This window comes from Dendropsophus ebraccatus, chromosome 8, assembly GCF_027789765.1.
Source record: "Dendropsophus ebraccatus isolate aDenEbr1 chromosome 8, aDenEbr1.pat, whole genome shotgun sequence".
NCBI classification, from domain to species: domain Eukaryota; kingdom Metazoa; phylum Chordata; class Amphibia; order Anura; family Hylidae; genus Dendropsophus; species Dendropsophus ebraccatus.
This window is the reverse complement of record NC_091461.1, coordinates 25,054,817-25,070,216: the sequence shown is the minus strand read 5'-3', so window position 1 is coordinate 25,070,216 and position 15,400 is coordinate 25,054,817. Positions and strand designations below refer to the sequence as shown.

General features: G+C 43.6%; 1 protein-coding gene across 5 annotated transcripts in view; it reads right to left on the bottom strand.

Annotated features, from left to right (window-relative positions):
- Nucleotides 1–317: 317 nt before the first annotated feature.
- PTPRE (protein tyrosine phosphatase receptor type E) overlaps nucleotides 318–15,400 on the bottom strand; it is a 187,699-nt gene continuing 172,616 nt past the window's right edge. For all 5 annotated transcript variants that reach the window (XM_069980041.1, XM_069980043.1, XM_069980042.1 and 2 more), the window contains exons 14-20: nucleotides 12,586–12,679; nucleotides 11,610–11,686; nucleotides 5,248–5,382; nucleotides 4,991–5,116; nucleotides 3,514–3,665; nucleotides 1,991–2,126; nucleotides 318–647 (exon numbers count right to left, since the gene is read on the bottom strand). In XM_069980041.1, the coding sequence (XP_069836142.1) occupies nucleotides 573–647; nucleotides 1,991–2,126; nucleotides 3,514–3,665; nucleotides 4,991–5,116; nucleotides 5,248–5,382; nucleotides 11,610–11,686; nucleotides 12,586–12,679 (795 nt within the window). In that variant the 3' untranslated portion in view covers nucleotides 318–572. The remainder of the gene's footprint in view (nucleotides 648–1,990; nucleotides 2,127–3,513; nucleotides 3,666–4,990; nucleotides 5,117–5,247; nucleotides 5,383–11,609; nucleotides 11,687–12,585; nucleotides 12,680–15,400) is intronic.

Genomic DNA, 15,400 nt, shown 5'->3' with positions numbered 1-15,400 from the left:
GGAGGCATCAGGAGGCACAGCTATCAAGCAAACATTCAGCTGACAGCTAACCAATATACACAGGTACTGTGGATGACTGCTTTATATGTTATACTTTGGGCCAATACCGTCAGGAAATTGCTATTTATATCATTATATACTATGGTGAATCCATTTGGGGATGACTCCTGGACATTTTAGATGGAGGAGCTTTATTATAAGAGGAATGCTTAGACTGCAGCGTGAAGCTCAGACACTGTACAAGGCCTCTCCGCCAATCACTTTTCCTTATTTATGCCAACAAGAAAACCTGGCGAATAAGAGAAAGCTAGGTCTGGTAATATACATGCCATATTGTAAATAAATAACTATATACATTACTTTACATCTGTCTGCTCTCTCCTTCACACCAGGAAGGGTTTTTTGTATTGGTATCTGTAAGTCAAACCATAGTGGATGTGAAACCAGAAGCCTAGGCTGCTTGTTATTTGGTAGCAGAGAAAAATACAAAAGTCGAGGACCAGAAACGAGATAAATTAACAACGAGATATAGCAGATGAGTTAGTCCTGTGTATAAAGCGGGCTCAAGTCCTTCACTTGAAATTGGCGTAATCCGAAAATATGTCAATAAAGTCTTGTACCACTTTGTAACAGAATTCATACTGTTCCTGCAAAGGAGAAGAAAAAACTCACATTAATAGATACAGATGAAGAAACTCTATGAAGGTGTGGGGCAAAGAGGGACACTAAAGTTGCCAAATAGCTGTTGGCCAAACTATCTTAGGGCTCTATGGGGAGAAGTAAGCCATAGCCAGACAACTCCGCCACTGGCTCATCTCCCTGAGAACAATAGGGTCGGGCACTGAAAACCTATCATGCCAGATTCCTATGCCAACTAACATCATCTGTTGATGGAGAATAGGGAGGTCCGTATACACCTTATACTGTCAGTACCAGGTCCAGTTGAATTTTGTATAAAGTGTATTCGGGCCTTAGCACTCAATCCACTGAACCCGCTAAATTCATTTAATCTGTATGGACACATTAAAGGGGTTTCCCAAGGTAAAAAAAAAGGTTTTCAAATCAACTGGTGTCAGAAAGTTATATAGTTTTGTACTTTACTTCTATTTAAAAATATCCAGTCTTTCAGTACTTATCTGTATGTCCTGCAGGAAGTGGTGTGTTCTTTCCAGTGTGACACCGTGCTCTCTGCTGCCACCTCTGTCTGTGAGGAGAACTGTCCAGAGCAGGAAAGGTAGAATTTGGTACTGCTCTGGACAGTTCCTGCTATGGGCAGAGGTGGCAGCAGAAAGGACTGTGGACTTAAGGGAATACGCCACTTGCTGTCAGACATACAGTAGCTGATAAGTACTGGAATGCTTGTGATTTTTATATAAAAGTAATTTACAAATCTGTATAACTTTGACACCAGTTGATTTAGAGGGAGATTTATCAAACATGGTGTAAAGTGAAACTGGCTCAGTTGCCCCTAGCAACCAATCAGATTCCACCTTTCATTCCTCACAGACTCTTTGGAAAATGAAAGGTGGAATCTGATTGGTTGCTAGGGGCAACTGAGCCAGTTTTACTTTACACCATGTTTGATAAATCTCCCTCAATATCTGAAGTCAGATGAAGCGTGTTATAAATTTCATACAAATCTAATAGAAAAAAAATTTCCTTATCTCTTTGCAAAAAACCAGGTGCATACGGAGGTAAAAGAAGTACCCAGACACTAGATCATACAGGTCTATAGAGTCGTCATTTGGCCATGTGTATGAGCCCCTACGCTTGTTGAATATACATCAGTATAGGAGTATATATCAGTATACAGTCAGTATATCAGTATATATCAGTATACAGTCAGTATATGAGTATATATTAGTATACAGTCAGTATATCAGTATACATCAGTATATGAGTATATATTAGTATACAGTCAGTATATCAGTATAAAGTCAGTATATGCTTCATGAGTATATCAGAATCACTTATGTGGGCCTCCTCTTACCAGTGTCTGCACCATGTGCGGCCGCTGCATTCGTAAACTTTTCACAGTCTGAAAAACATCCAGTAGCCCCTCGGCTTTCACCCGCTCCAGGATATTGCTGAGGGCGATGAATGTTCCCGTTCTGCCAGCTCCAGCACTAGGAAGGAACACACAAAGCAAACATCAGAACGTGTGTGACTCATCTCCGCAGTATTATTAGGGGTGTACTCCTATAGAACATATTGTACTGACGCTACTAGCTGTCACCCAGGTTTCTCACATGGGTAACAGAACAGCTTCCCCTAACTACTCTTGTAGGTATAAGTAAAAGCTGGGGATTGTAGTTCCACACCAGACGAGGAGCCTCACATGGCTGACCACTACCGGAGCTGACCAGCGGGAAATCCTAGTGCCTGGAGCCCCCACAATTACTGACACTATAATTGAGCCAGAAGTATGAAGAAGGGACAGGGCAGGTAATATCATGGGACTATCAGATCAGATCACATGGCTGCTTGTGGCTTGTTTTTATATAGGGAAACAAGTCATGATAATCAGCAGCACAGGGGATAACTAGGTATGGCCGTCCGACTGCTGGGACCTCTGGGCTGCAGATGGTTAAAGGGATAGTTCGCCAAAAAAAATTTCTTTTAAAGCAACCGGTCCCAGCAAGTGGCAGAGATTTGGAATTTACTTCTATTAAAAAAATCTTGTCTTCCAGTACTTAGCAGCTGCTGCATGTCCTGCAGGAAGTAGTGTATTCTTTCTAATCTGACACAGTGCTCTCTGCTGCCACCTCTTTCCATCACAGGAACTGTCCAGAGCAATAATCCCTATAGAAAACCTCTCCTGCTCTGGACACGCAAAGCTTTTTTTAATAGAAGTAAATGACAGATCTCTGGCACCAGTTGAAAGAATTTAAAAGAAACTATTTTTGGTGAACAACCCCTTTAAGCTAGACGTGATTAATAGTTGTTTCCTTAGCAGTCTGTGATCTATGTGGTCCGGATGTCAGAGGACTGGTCCAAACACACCCTGGACTGGGCATTACATAGGAATACCTTTGGTCTTATACTCTATTCTAATCTATTTTGGATCTGGCTGGCATTTGCATGGATTGCTGTTTTGGATCTTTTGACCTGTTGCTTGCTCTTTTCTTACCTCCTGTTTCTCTGCTGATTTGGTATTGTATTTGCCCGCTTGGTTTCCTGACCCATTTCTGTATGACTATTCTTCAGTGTTTGTTTGTCTTGTCTAGGCTCAGCGTGCACTTTGGCATAGGAAGGGACCGTTAACCGGTTGTCACTGACCATCTAGGGTTGGATAGGCAAGTAAGTAGGGACAGTTAGGGGGCCTAGCACTAGGGCTCACTATTGTGTCTTTCCTACCTATTCATCCTGGCCGTACATTCATAAATGGCTTCTGGAAGTCACCATGAGTCTAAAGGTAAATCCACCTTGATATTATATACACCTGTAATATATACATTGTGCCATATATGCTGATATACAGTGACTCTATGACAGGGCCATGTGCAGACTCACCTGCAATGTACAATGATGGGGTGGTTGCCCGTCTGTTGCTGCTGTTTTTGGACGGCTGCAATGAGATCAATCATCCCCTTTCCTTCTGCGGGAATTCCTATCTCCGGCCATCCATGGAAGTGGAACTGCCGGACCAGTCGTTGTTGCTTTTCCTGCAATGAAGTATTGCAAAATAGTTATTTCTGGCAGCTGCTTCACAACCACAAGATAAGCTGAAGCCTTAGCAGGTTTATATAAAACAACATGGTAGTGTTTTCTTAGTATTTTGTTTCTTGCCTTCTTAGGCTGGGTTCACACTACGTTTTTGCAATCCGTTTTTTTCACGTTTTGATCCATTTTCCCATTGAATTCCATTATAAAAAAAAACGGATCAGGGTTTTTTTTAGCGGACACAAAAACGTGGTCGACCTCATTTTTGTGTCGGCTAAAAAAAATGGATTCGTTTTGATCCGTTTTTTTATTTTATCATGGAAGTCAATGAGAAAACGGATGCACACACGCATTCGTTTTTTTCTATCCATTTCTTATCCGTTTTTTGCAAAAAAAAAAAAAAAACGGATGAAAAAAACTAATTGCAAAAACATACTGTGAACCCAGGTTCTCTCACCATAGGGTGCAGCTACATATCACTAGAGATGGGTGTAGCTCGGGCACGCTCGGGTCCTTCCAAACCCCAGCATACAAGATAAGATAACCAGTGGATGCAGAATTTGGATGTAGCCCTAAGGGCCCTATTCCACCGGACGATTATCGTTCAGATTATCGCTAAATCGTTCGAATCTAAACGATAATCGTTCGGTTAAAATGCAGTAACGATTAACGACCGAACGAGAAATCGTTGATCGCTTTATAAGACCTGGACCTATTTTTATCGTTGCTCGTTCGCAAAACGTTCGCAAATCGTTCGCATTGAATAAGACATTGTTCGGTCGTTCACAATAGATACGAACGCAATAGCGAAGAAATACGGAAGAAGAAACGATCGCAATTACGATCATAAGTAACAATTATCGTTCCATGGAAATGAGTGAACGTTTTCAGGTCTTTCGCAATAGCGGTCGTTTGAGATCGTTAATCGTTAACGATTATGCTAACGATAATCGTCCGGTGGAATAGGGCCCTAATGCTGCCTGGAAAACATGGATACAGCCATAGGCCATAGGCTGTATCCATGTTTTCCAGGACTCCCTCGGGCTGCGTCCAACTTCTTCAACCACCAGTAATTAAATGCCGCATGCTCAGTTTCGGACAAACCCAAGAATGCCCGAGTTACACTCATCTCTATATATCACATTTTGTTATGGGATGTGTAGGATCAACCTAAACCGGGTCTGCATGCAATCTGTGGCATTGGCGACACATGAGTCTGCACAGGAGCTGCAGACATATAACGGTAGGAGTTTTATGCAATATGGCTCCTTATATTTTAGACCACGAACTATAAGGATGACATTTGGCTGATATTTTCCACCATTACCTGGCTGCTGGTAACTAAGAAGTCTCTGACGCTGATTGCGTCTAGTAAGCGGTCGCTCTTATTCTCTATACTTATTTCTCCATGGGTGACGGAGCCCTCGGACGGCCAGTACTGGCAGCATTTTTCCTGATGGAAGAAAAACAATCATTAGAGGAGAGCTCCGACTTTATTGTATCTCGGGGACATCACTGTGCCCTGAAGCCGGGAAATAATAGCACACAAAGGTTTCTGCTTCTTTTGCCGTCATTGCGCTGTACCTGCTCCCTTTCCTGCAGTTCTGTGAGGATTACAATGGTGTGACACTTCCACTCCCACACCATCCTCCAGAAATCCTCCACCGTATGCGGCAGCGGGCCTTGGGTTGCAATGAAATAGTCCTTCTGTCGATAGCCCTGAAAAATAAATGACGGCAGATGATATAAGAAGTATATACTGAATCCTTATGATAAGCCAGTCATGATTTAATTAAAGGAATACTCCGAAAAAAAAGTATTTTAAATCAACTGGTGTCAGCAATGTATACAGCTTTGTAATTTACTTTAAAAAATTTAAAGGGGTTGTTCAACCAAAAATTTTTCTTTCAAAATCATCTGATGCCAGGAAGTTATACAGATTTGTAATTTACTTCTATTAAGAAAAAAAATCTCAAGTCTTCCAGTACTTATCAACTGCTGTATGTCCTGCAGGAAGTGTTTTTTACAGTCTAGAGAGCAGGAAAGGTTTTTTATGGGCATCTGCAACTGTTCTGGACAGTTCCTGACATGTACAGAGGTGGCAGCAGAGAGCACTGGACTTGAAAGAATACACCACTTCCCACAGGACATACGACAGCTGAGAAGTACTGTAAACATGACATTTTTTTAATCGAACTAAATGACAAATCTCTGGCACTTTTTTTGGGACCAGTTGATTTGATAGAAAATTTTTGGGTGAATACCCCATTAAAAATCTCTATTTATCAGCTGCTGTATGCCCTGCAGGAAGTGGTGTATTCTTTCCAGTCTGACACAGTGCTCTCTGCTGCCCCTCTGTCTGTCACAGGAACTGTCCAGAGGATTAATCCCTATAGAAAACCTCTCCTACTCTGGACAGTTCCTGACATGGACAGAGGTGTCAGCAGAGAGCACTGTGTCAGACTGGAAGGAATATATCACTTTCTGCAGGGCATACAGCAGCTGATAAGTACTGGAAGACTTAAAATAGAAATGTAAATTTCAAATCGGTATAATCTTTCGACACCAGTTGATTTCAAAGAAAAAAAAAGTTATCTGTCGGCTGAGCGCATTGTCAGCTGACAGCTATTCCCCCTAATCCCTCCATACCTATACACCTGCATGAAAATATAGAAACATGAACACTCATACATGACCATAGTCACGTCTTCCCCCCAATCTTATCACCCCTGGTCCACCCATTCATACATAAGCTTGGCACGAACACGGCTCATATATGAAGGAGGTGGAAATCTCTTCCCTGCGTCTCTAAAGGGAGTGCACGGAATGAATCAGCCCAGATAAGACCCATCGCTGCTGTGTAATCACCGCCTACAGATAGCACACAGCTACGGGCGTCTGACAGTACATAATACTACCGGATCAGCCTGCAGAACTCTACAGGAAATGCTACTTTTACTATAAGACCGCTCATAGTACTTGTTTATAGAAACCTAAGACAAGCGTTGAATGCTCGGTGCTCACCCTCCCCCTCCTCCCCCCCCATAGACAGTGTTTTGTCTACATTCTCTCTGTTATTTACACAAAATCAAATGTAACTTTATCTAAAGAAAAATAAAAACAAACAGACACTAGGAAAAGCCGAGGCGGCACGCACAGGGAGAGGGGGAGGTCAGGAACTTCCCTATTATTTCACAGTCTCAGATCCTGGTTACACCCCATGCATTGTGTGAGCCGACTGCTTTCCATCTGCTGTTTCACAGCTTACTCAGAGAGCGCTGTAAGTTCTCGTTGTGCCAGTGTTTGGTTCTGTCCCGAAAGTGGCGGACTACTCTGTCTATCTATCTGCTTTACATCTCAACAAAACTGGTCATTCCAATGGTCTCGTGGTGGGTTCGGCCGTCACTATATAGTATATACAGTATATAGTAAGTGTATGGGGCTATCCGAAGACTCCACCGACAGATGATGATGATTTATAAATGTCTTTGTTGCATACAAGCCAGTCTGTTATGATATTCTATGGACCTCTTATGGTCATGTTTAATGATGTATACTTATCACAAGTGCCTTATTATGAATTTATTATATTGTATCCTATATTTATAAAACCTGTTTTTCTAGAATAAAAATACAGTTGAAAAAAAAAAGAAAAAAAAATCACTGCCTGATCCCCCTGCTCTTGAAGAGATAAGCCACTGTCACAGCTGTCTGCAGCTTACACTTAAAGGAGAAGTCCAGCGAAAATGTATATTAAAGTATTGTATTGCCCCCAAAAGTTATACAAATTACCAATTTACACTTATTACGGGAAATGCTTATAAAGTGCTTTTTTTCCCTGCACTTACTACTGCATCAAGGCTTCATTTCCTGGATAAAATGGTGATGTCACTTCCTGGATAACATGGTGATGTCACTTCCTGGATAACATGGTGATGTCACAACCCGACTCCCAGAGCTGTGCGGGCTGTGGCTGCTGGAGAGGATGATGGCAGAGGGACACTGAGGGACACAGGGCACTGGAGGGACACGGAGCATCCCTCTGCCATCATCCTCTCCAGCAGCCACAGCCCGCACAGCTCTGGGAGTCGGGTCGTGACATCACCATTTTATCCAGGAAGTGACATCACTATGTTATCCAGGAACTGACATCACCATGTTATCCAGGAAGTGACATCACCATGTTATCCAGGAAGTGACATCACCATGTTATCCAGGAAGTGAAGCCTTGATGCAGTAGTAAGTGCAGGGAAAAAAGCACTTTATGTGCATTTCCCGTAATAAGTGTATATTGGTGGTGTGCATAACTTTTAGGGGCAATACAATACTTTAATAACAATTTTCGCTGGACTTCTCCTTTAAGGCCGTATTACACGTAGCGATTTTCTTTCAAAGCGATAACTAGCAATTTTTTTCAAGAACAATTCTGAGGTTATTACTTTCACTGATTACTATTATGAACGATCGCTTTTACTTCGTTATATGGTCGCTAATCGTTCTTCAGGAAAACCCACACAACCCACATCACATGTCGGCGAATGACTTATTACACGAACAAATATGCGAACGATCGGCGAATTACCAAAGATAATTTTTCAACATGTTGAAAGACCAAAATAACCGATTTTTAATTTGTTGTTTCATCATTGGGTGTTATTACACGGAAAGATAATCGTTCATTTCCATTGTTTTAGCGAATTTTTAAATGATAATTGTTCTGTGTAATAGGGCCTTTACTCTCCCTATAAAGAACACAGGAACGCCCAGTTGTGTCTAACATATCTGTGTATGGGGAGGATAGCAGAGATAATTGGCTGACAGTTATTAAAGGTGTATGGCCATGTTAAAGGAGTATTCCCCCCAAGAGCTAAAAAAAATTAAATGCCCCCAAACCTAGCTAGTCTTACTCACAAAGTCCCCCTGAGAATTTTGAGCCGTCTCCCGTCTTTCTAGCGACTTCCTTCCTGAGTTAGAAGTTTTTCTAAAAGATGGTCTATATCCAAGATAGGAAACTACATTTCCCATCATGCAATGCTTATGCCTGATAATGATAATGATGATGATGTACCAGAGTTGAGAAGGTGATGTCCATGTAGCAGAGCTAAGATGTAATGGGGATGTAGCAGAGCTGAGATAGTGAGAATGATGTAGCAGAGCTGAGATGTGAAGGGGATGTAGCAGAGCTGAGATAGTGAAAACGATGTAGCAGAGCTGAGATAGGGAGAACGATGTAGCAGAGCTGAGATGTGATGGGGATGTAGCAGAGCTGAGATAGTGAGAACGATGTAGCAGAGCTGAGATAGGGAAAACGATGTAGCAGAGCTGATATGTGATGAGGATGTAGCAGAACTGAGATAGTGAGAACGATGTAGCAGAGCTGAGATAGTGAGAACGATGTAGCAGAGCTGAGATAATGAGAACGATGTAGCAGAGCTGAGATAGTGAGAACGATGTAGCAGAGCTGAGATAGTGAGAACGATGTAGCAGAGCTGAGATGTAATGGGGATGTAGCAGAGCTGAGATAGGGAAAACGATGTAGCAGAGCTGAGATGTGAAGGGGATGTAGCAGAGCTGAGATAGTGAAAACGATGTAGCAGAGCTGAGATAGTGAGAACGATGTAGCAGAGCTGAGATAGTGAGAACGATGTAGCAGAGCTGAGATAGTGAGAACGATGTAGCAGAGCTGAGATAGTTAGAACGATGTAGCAGAGCTGAGATGTGATGGGGATGTAGCAGAGCTGAGATAGTGAAAACGATGTAGCAGAGCTGAGATAGGGAAAACAATGTAGCAGAGCTGAGATGTGATGAGGATGTAGCAGAACTGAGATAGTGAGAACGATGTAGCAGAGCTGAGATAGGGAAAACGATGTAGCAGAGCTGAGATGTGATGAGGATGTAGCAGAACTGAGATAGTGAGAACGATGTAACAGAGCTGAGATAGTGAGAACGATGTAGCAGAGCTGAGATGTAATGGGGATGTAGCAGAGCTGAAATGTAATGGGGATGTAGCAGAGCTGAGATGTAATGGGGATGTAGCAGAGCTGAGATGTAATGGGGATGTAGCAGAGCTGAGATGTAATGGGGATGTAGCAGAGCTGAGATGTAATGGGGATGTAGCAGAGCTGAGATAGGGAAAACGATGTAGCAGAGCTGAGATGTCCAGGGGTGAAAAGACTGCAGGCTAGACGGCTGCGGGCGGCAGCGGATGAGACGGCTGCGGGCGGCCGCGGATGAGACGGCTGCGGGCGAGAGGGCTGCGGGCGGCCGCGGGCGAGACGGCTGCGGGCGGCCGCAGGTGAGAGGGCTGCGGGCGGATGCGGATGAGACGGCAGCGGGCGGCCGCAGGTGAGAGGGCTGCGGGCGTCCAGGGGTGAGAAGGCTGCGGCGGCCGCGGATGAGGGGGCTGGGGGCGTCACACAGTTGGGGCTGCAGGCACAGGAGCGCTGCGGGCAGCCACCGGGTGAGCGGGGGTAAATGCACAGCCTGATGGAGAGGGGAGGAGTGAAGGGGTTGTGCACACAGTGTGGGGGGAGATGCATGATATGGGTGATCGCTGTGGGGGGCGCCGCTACACAGTTGCACTTATCGGAGGCTGCCAGCGGCCACCGGGAGACGGGGGGGCACAGACTGTGGGTACGCTCAGGGTGGGGAGGTTACATAGAGCTGGTGAGCTCCAGGGCGAGGGGCACACAGTGGGCGGTGCTGCTGTCAGAGAGGCAGACAGCTGCAGCGTCTCACTGTCCTTCCTCACTTCAGTGGACTGGGTTAGAAGCGCTAACCCGGCCCATTGAAGAGATGGAGGACACGTGATGCCGTCTCGGAGGGTCGGGGCCAGGAGCAGGGAGCGGTGTCGGAGTGGACTGAGAGCTAATAATTCTATGCAATCCGTGGGGGTGGGGGCACCTAGATAACAGCAGAACTGTGCAGAATCTGTAATAAATTTATATTGGAAAGATGGAAAGCTACATGTGGGCAATGTATTAATGCAAAAATAATTTTGGGGGGAATACCCCTTTAAGGTCTTCTAAAATGGTATTACATAGACAGCTCATATCTGCGAAAGCCACCACCGGGTATCAAATTATTGGGGCAGGTTCATGATAAGACACCCTTTTTAAGGAGTCCCGGAGTCCCTATTATAAAGCTGTCTGCTGCTACTGCATATAACTTTGTTGTATTGACTGTAATGACTTTTTAATGTATAGACTTCTTCCATAATACGCACTGCCATATGTATGTAGGATTATTATTATGGAAGTGACTTGTTTGTCATTATCGGGTCCAACTAGGTCTTCCATCCTCGGAATGCCTACGCCAGGGATGGGGAACCTTCAGTCCACCAGCTGTTGCAAAACTACAATTCCAATCATGCCTGGACAGCGGTTACCAAAATAGGGGGAGCCCAAGGAAATTTTCTAGGATTTTTCTATGGGATGTTTGGAATGATTCTCCCAGACTGTAGTTCCCGATTGTCAGTGGTTCACTGAATAAGATGTGTATGCAGGAATTAACTAGACTGCTGCTTGTGGGATACGCTTCTCATAGTGATAGATAGACACTGCCCTCCCCCATAGTACCGATTCATCGATATGGGGGCGGGCAGTGCTCCTATCGGACTTACCGGACTGTGGAGCAATCAACTACTTTCACCAAAATGGCGCAGAGGATGAAGGTAAGAGACATACCTCGGCGTCTCCTGCACAATAGGGACATATCAGCAGGTTAGATTCATCTTACCTGCTGATAGTTCCCCTTTAAGCCAACCAGAGCACACATTATGTGGCTTCGGGCTGTGGAAGTCTAATTCTAAGCTTGAGATTTTTGTGTGTTACCAAGAGTTACAGATCATAGATAATAAACTGATCTGCTTTTGATTTATAATAGCCATCATGTGTATTCCTATTTAGCAGCCTTGTTATCCATCTCACTGCTTACTGTCTACGTACATCAATAAAGGAGGCGTTGATATAGTCCGTGTATTCTTCCCCTCTCTTCATTGACAGGATCACTCGGTTGAAGTCATCTGATAAGAATTAAGCAACAGAAAATTATATTTAGTGCTGACAGCTTCTGGCATTTTATCAATGAGGAATAGGGCAGAGTATACTGCACTGGTACTGTAATGCAAATGTGACCACCATAAAGGAGAAGTCTGGCCAAAAATTTTATTAAAGTGTTGTATTGCCCCCTAAAAGTTATACAAATCCCCAATATACACTTATTACGGGAAATGCTTATAAAGTGCTTTTTTCCCTGCACTTACTACTGCATCAAGGCTTCACTTCCTGGATAACATGGTGATGTCACTTCCTGGATATCACGGTGATGTCACTTCCTGGATAAAATGGTGATGTCACTTCCTGGATAACATGGTGATGTCACAACCCGACTCCCAGAGCTGTGCGGGCTGTGGCTGCTGGAGAGAATGATGGCAGGGGGACACTAAGGGACACAGGGCACTGGAGGGACACTGAGCATCCCCCTGCCATCATCCTCTCCAGCAGCCACAGCCCGCACAGCTCTGGGAGTCGGGTCGTGACATCACCATGTCATCCATCATCCAGGAAGTGAAGCCGTAATGCAGTAGTAAGTGCTAAGTGGGGGGAAAAAAGCACTTAAAAAAGCACATTTCCCGTAATAAGTGTATATGCTGATTTGGGGGGCAATACAATACTTTAATTTAAAAAATCGCTGTACTTCTCCTTTAAGATTGGACTATCGCTCATATCTGGAGGCCATTCATTCATTATTCTTGGATGGTTTCACTTTTGCCATCATCTATAGATTTACTCAATCCTCTGGTATCGTCCTTCATCCCAAGACATAACTACACCCTATTTTAGAAAGTTTGTAATCGAGAACAGAGAGGTCCTATAGAAATATATATAGGTATATAATGGCAGACTCCATGATGGAACTTACATGGGATAATCTGGATGACTCTGGCTTTCTTCATGTTGGCCGGCAGGTTCCCCGTCCTCATGTTCTCTTTCATTATTCGGACGTTTGTTAGTTTCTACAAATATAGGAAACATAAAATGAATTCTTCTACTTGTGGAATGGTTAGACATGAGTGTAGAGAGTGCTAGACTCCAGGGTGGTGGGTATGTATAAACACTGGGCTGGTTCCATACAATCCTTCCGTCTCCCAACATCATCTGTTAGGAGGAGAGTCAGGAGGCCCCCATACACAGGAAATGGTAGGTCAATCCGCATTTACATTCAGATGGTCACTGAGCTCACTTCTCCCGACATCTTTGCTTGTTCAGTGTCTGTAGGTTATTTGCCCTGCTGTTCTGGGACTGTTATGGTGTAGTCTTTATTTCAGGGAATGAATCACCTCCATTCTTCATTTTTTGTTTTACCGATTAGAGTCAGATACTGAAACGTGTTCCTTCTCGCTTCTCGATTTCTATCTTCTGACTGTATTTTTTAAAGGGGTCATTCTACAATGAGGGAAAGGCTGAGCTGTGAACATCAGCTATTGTGAAGATTCCCCTTATATATCTATTAACTGGCGTAGACTAGGCTTTACAACAAGCCCCATAGACCATAGGTACACTAGGACCAGTCCTATTCAGATGAATGAAAAAAGGCTTCTAGGCATGCTCAGGAAACTTTATAGATACAACAGAGGACTGAGTTGTTACCATCAGTTATTGTGTGTACTTCTTTTATCTATATACTGGTGTCACCTGTCACTGTACTCCTGTCTGTGTTATATATATATACTGGTGTCACCTGTCACTGTACTTCTGTCTATGTTATCTATATACTGGTGCCATCTGTCACTGTACTCCTGTCTGTTTTATCTATATACTGGTGTCACCTGTCACTGTACTCCTGCCTGTGTTATCTATATACTGGGGTCACCTCCCACTGTACTCCTGTCTGTGTTATCTATATACTGGGGCCACCAGTCACTGTACTCCTGTCTGTGTTATCTATATACTGGGGTCACCAGTCACTGTACTCCTGTCTGTTTTATCTATATACTGGTGTCACCTGTCACTGTACTCCTGCCTGTGTTATCTATATACTGGGGTCACCTCCCACTGTACTCCTGTCTGTGTTATCTATATACTGGTGTCACCTGTCACTGTACTCCTGTCTGTGTTATCTATATATTGGTGTCACCTGTCACTGTACTCTTGTCTGTTTTATCTATATACTGGTGTCACCTGTCACTGTATTCCTGTCTGTTTTATCTATATACTGGGGTCACCTGTCACTGTACTCCTGTCTGTGTTATCTATATACTGGGGTCACCAGTGACTGTACTCCTGTATGTGTTATCTATATACTGGTGTCCCCTGTCACTGTACGCCTGTCTGTGTTATCTAAATACTGGTGTCACCTGTCACTGTACTCCTGTATGTTATCTATACACTGGTGTCACCTGTCACTGTACTCCTGTCTGTGTTATCTATATACTGGTGTCACCTGTCACTGTACTCCTGTCTGTGTTATCTATATACTGGAGTCACCAGTCACTGTACTCCTGTCTGTGTTATCCATATACTGGTGTCACCTGTCACTGTATTCCTGTCTGTTTTATCTATATACTGGTGTCACCTGTCACTGTATTCCTGTCTGTGTTATCTATATACTGGGGTCACCTGCCACTGTACTCCTGTCTGTGTTATCTATATACTGTGTCACCTTTCACTGTACTCCTGTCTGTTTTATCTGTATACTGGTGTCACCTGTCACTGTATTCCTGTCTGTGTTATCTATATACTGGGGTCACCTGCCACTGTACTCCTGTCTGTCCACATATTCTCACCGTAATCCGCGCTCAGCATTATACAGGCTAAACAATGCACAATGCTTTACAAGGTGGCTGAGCTGCTTCCAGTGGGCATCTGCTCAGCCTCTATTGTCTGACACAGTGCTCTCTGCTGCCACCTCCGTCCATGCTAGGTACCGACTAAAGTAGCAACAAATCCCCATATAAAACTTCTCCTGCTTTGGACAGTTCTTGACATGGACAGAGGTGGCAGCAGAGAGCACTGTGTCAGACCAGAAAGAATACACCACTTCCTGCAGGACATACAGCAGCTGATAAGTACTGGAAGACTGGAGATTTTTAAATAAAAGCCAATTAGAAATCTATATAACTTTCTGACACTAATTGATTAAAAAAAATGAGTACCCCCTTTAAAGTGTTACCATCATTTAAAGGTTCTTTTGGGGCATAATATACTGATGAGCAATCCATAGGATAGGGGGATTACAAGCAGACTGAAGGGGTCCGAGCACTGGGACCCCCTTTGATCCTGAGAATGGGAACATAACTGTTCTAGCAATGAATAATGCAGTCCGCAAACTCACCAATTGAGGTTTTTTGCATTCTCCCCAAAAAATAGTATTTAAAAAAACAATAAATTATTTGCACACAAGAATGGTGCCATTGAAAAGCACAACTCATCCTACAAAAAACAAACAAACAAGAAGCCGGGTACAGCTATATTGATGGGACATTATAAACGTATGGCTCTTGGAATACAAAAATTTAAAAAACATAGCTGGGTCCTTAAAGGGGTTATCCATTGCTACAAAAACATGGCCACTTCCTTCCAGAGACAGCACCAGGTCAGGTGTGGTTTACAATTAAAGGGGTTATCCAGCGCTACAAAAACATGGCCACTTTCCCCCTACTGTTGTCTCCAGTTTGGGTGGTTTTGAAACTCAGTTCCATTGAAGTAAATGGAGCTTAATTGCAAACCGCACCTGA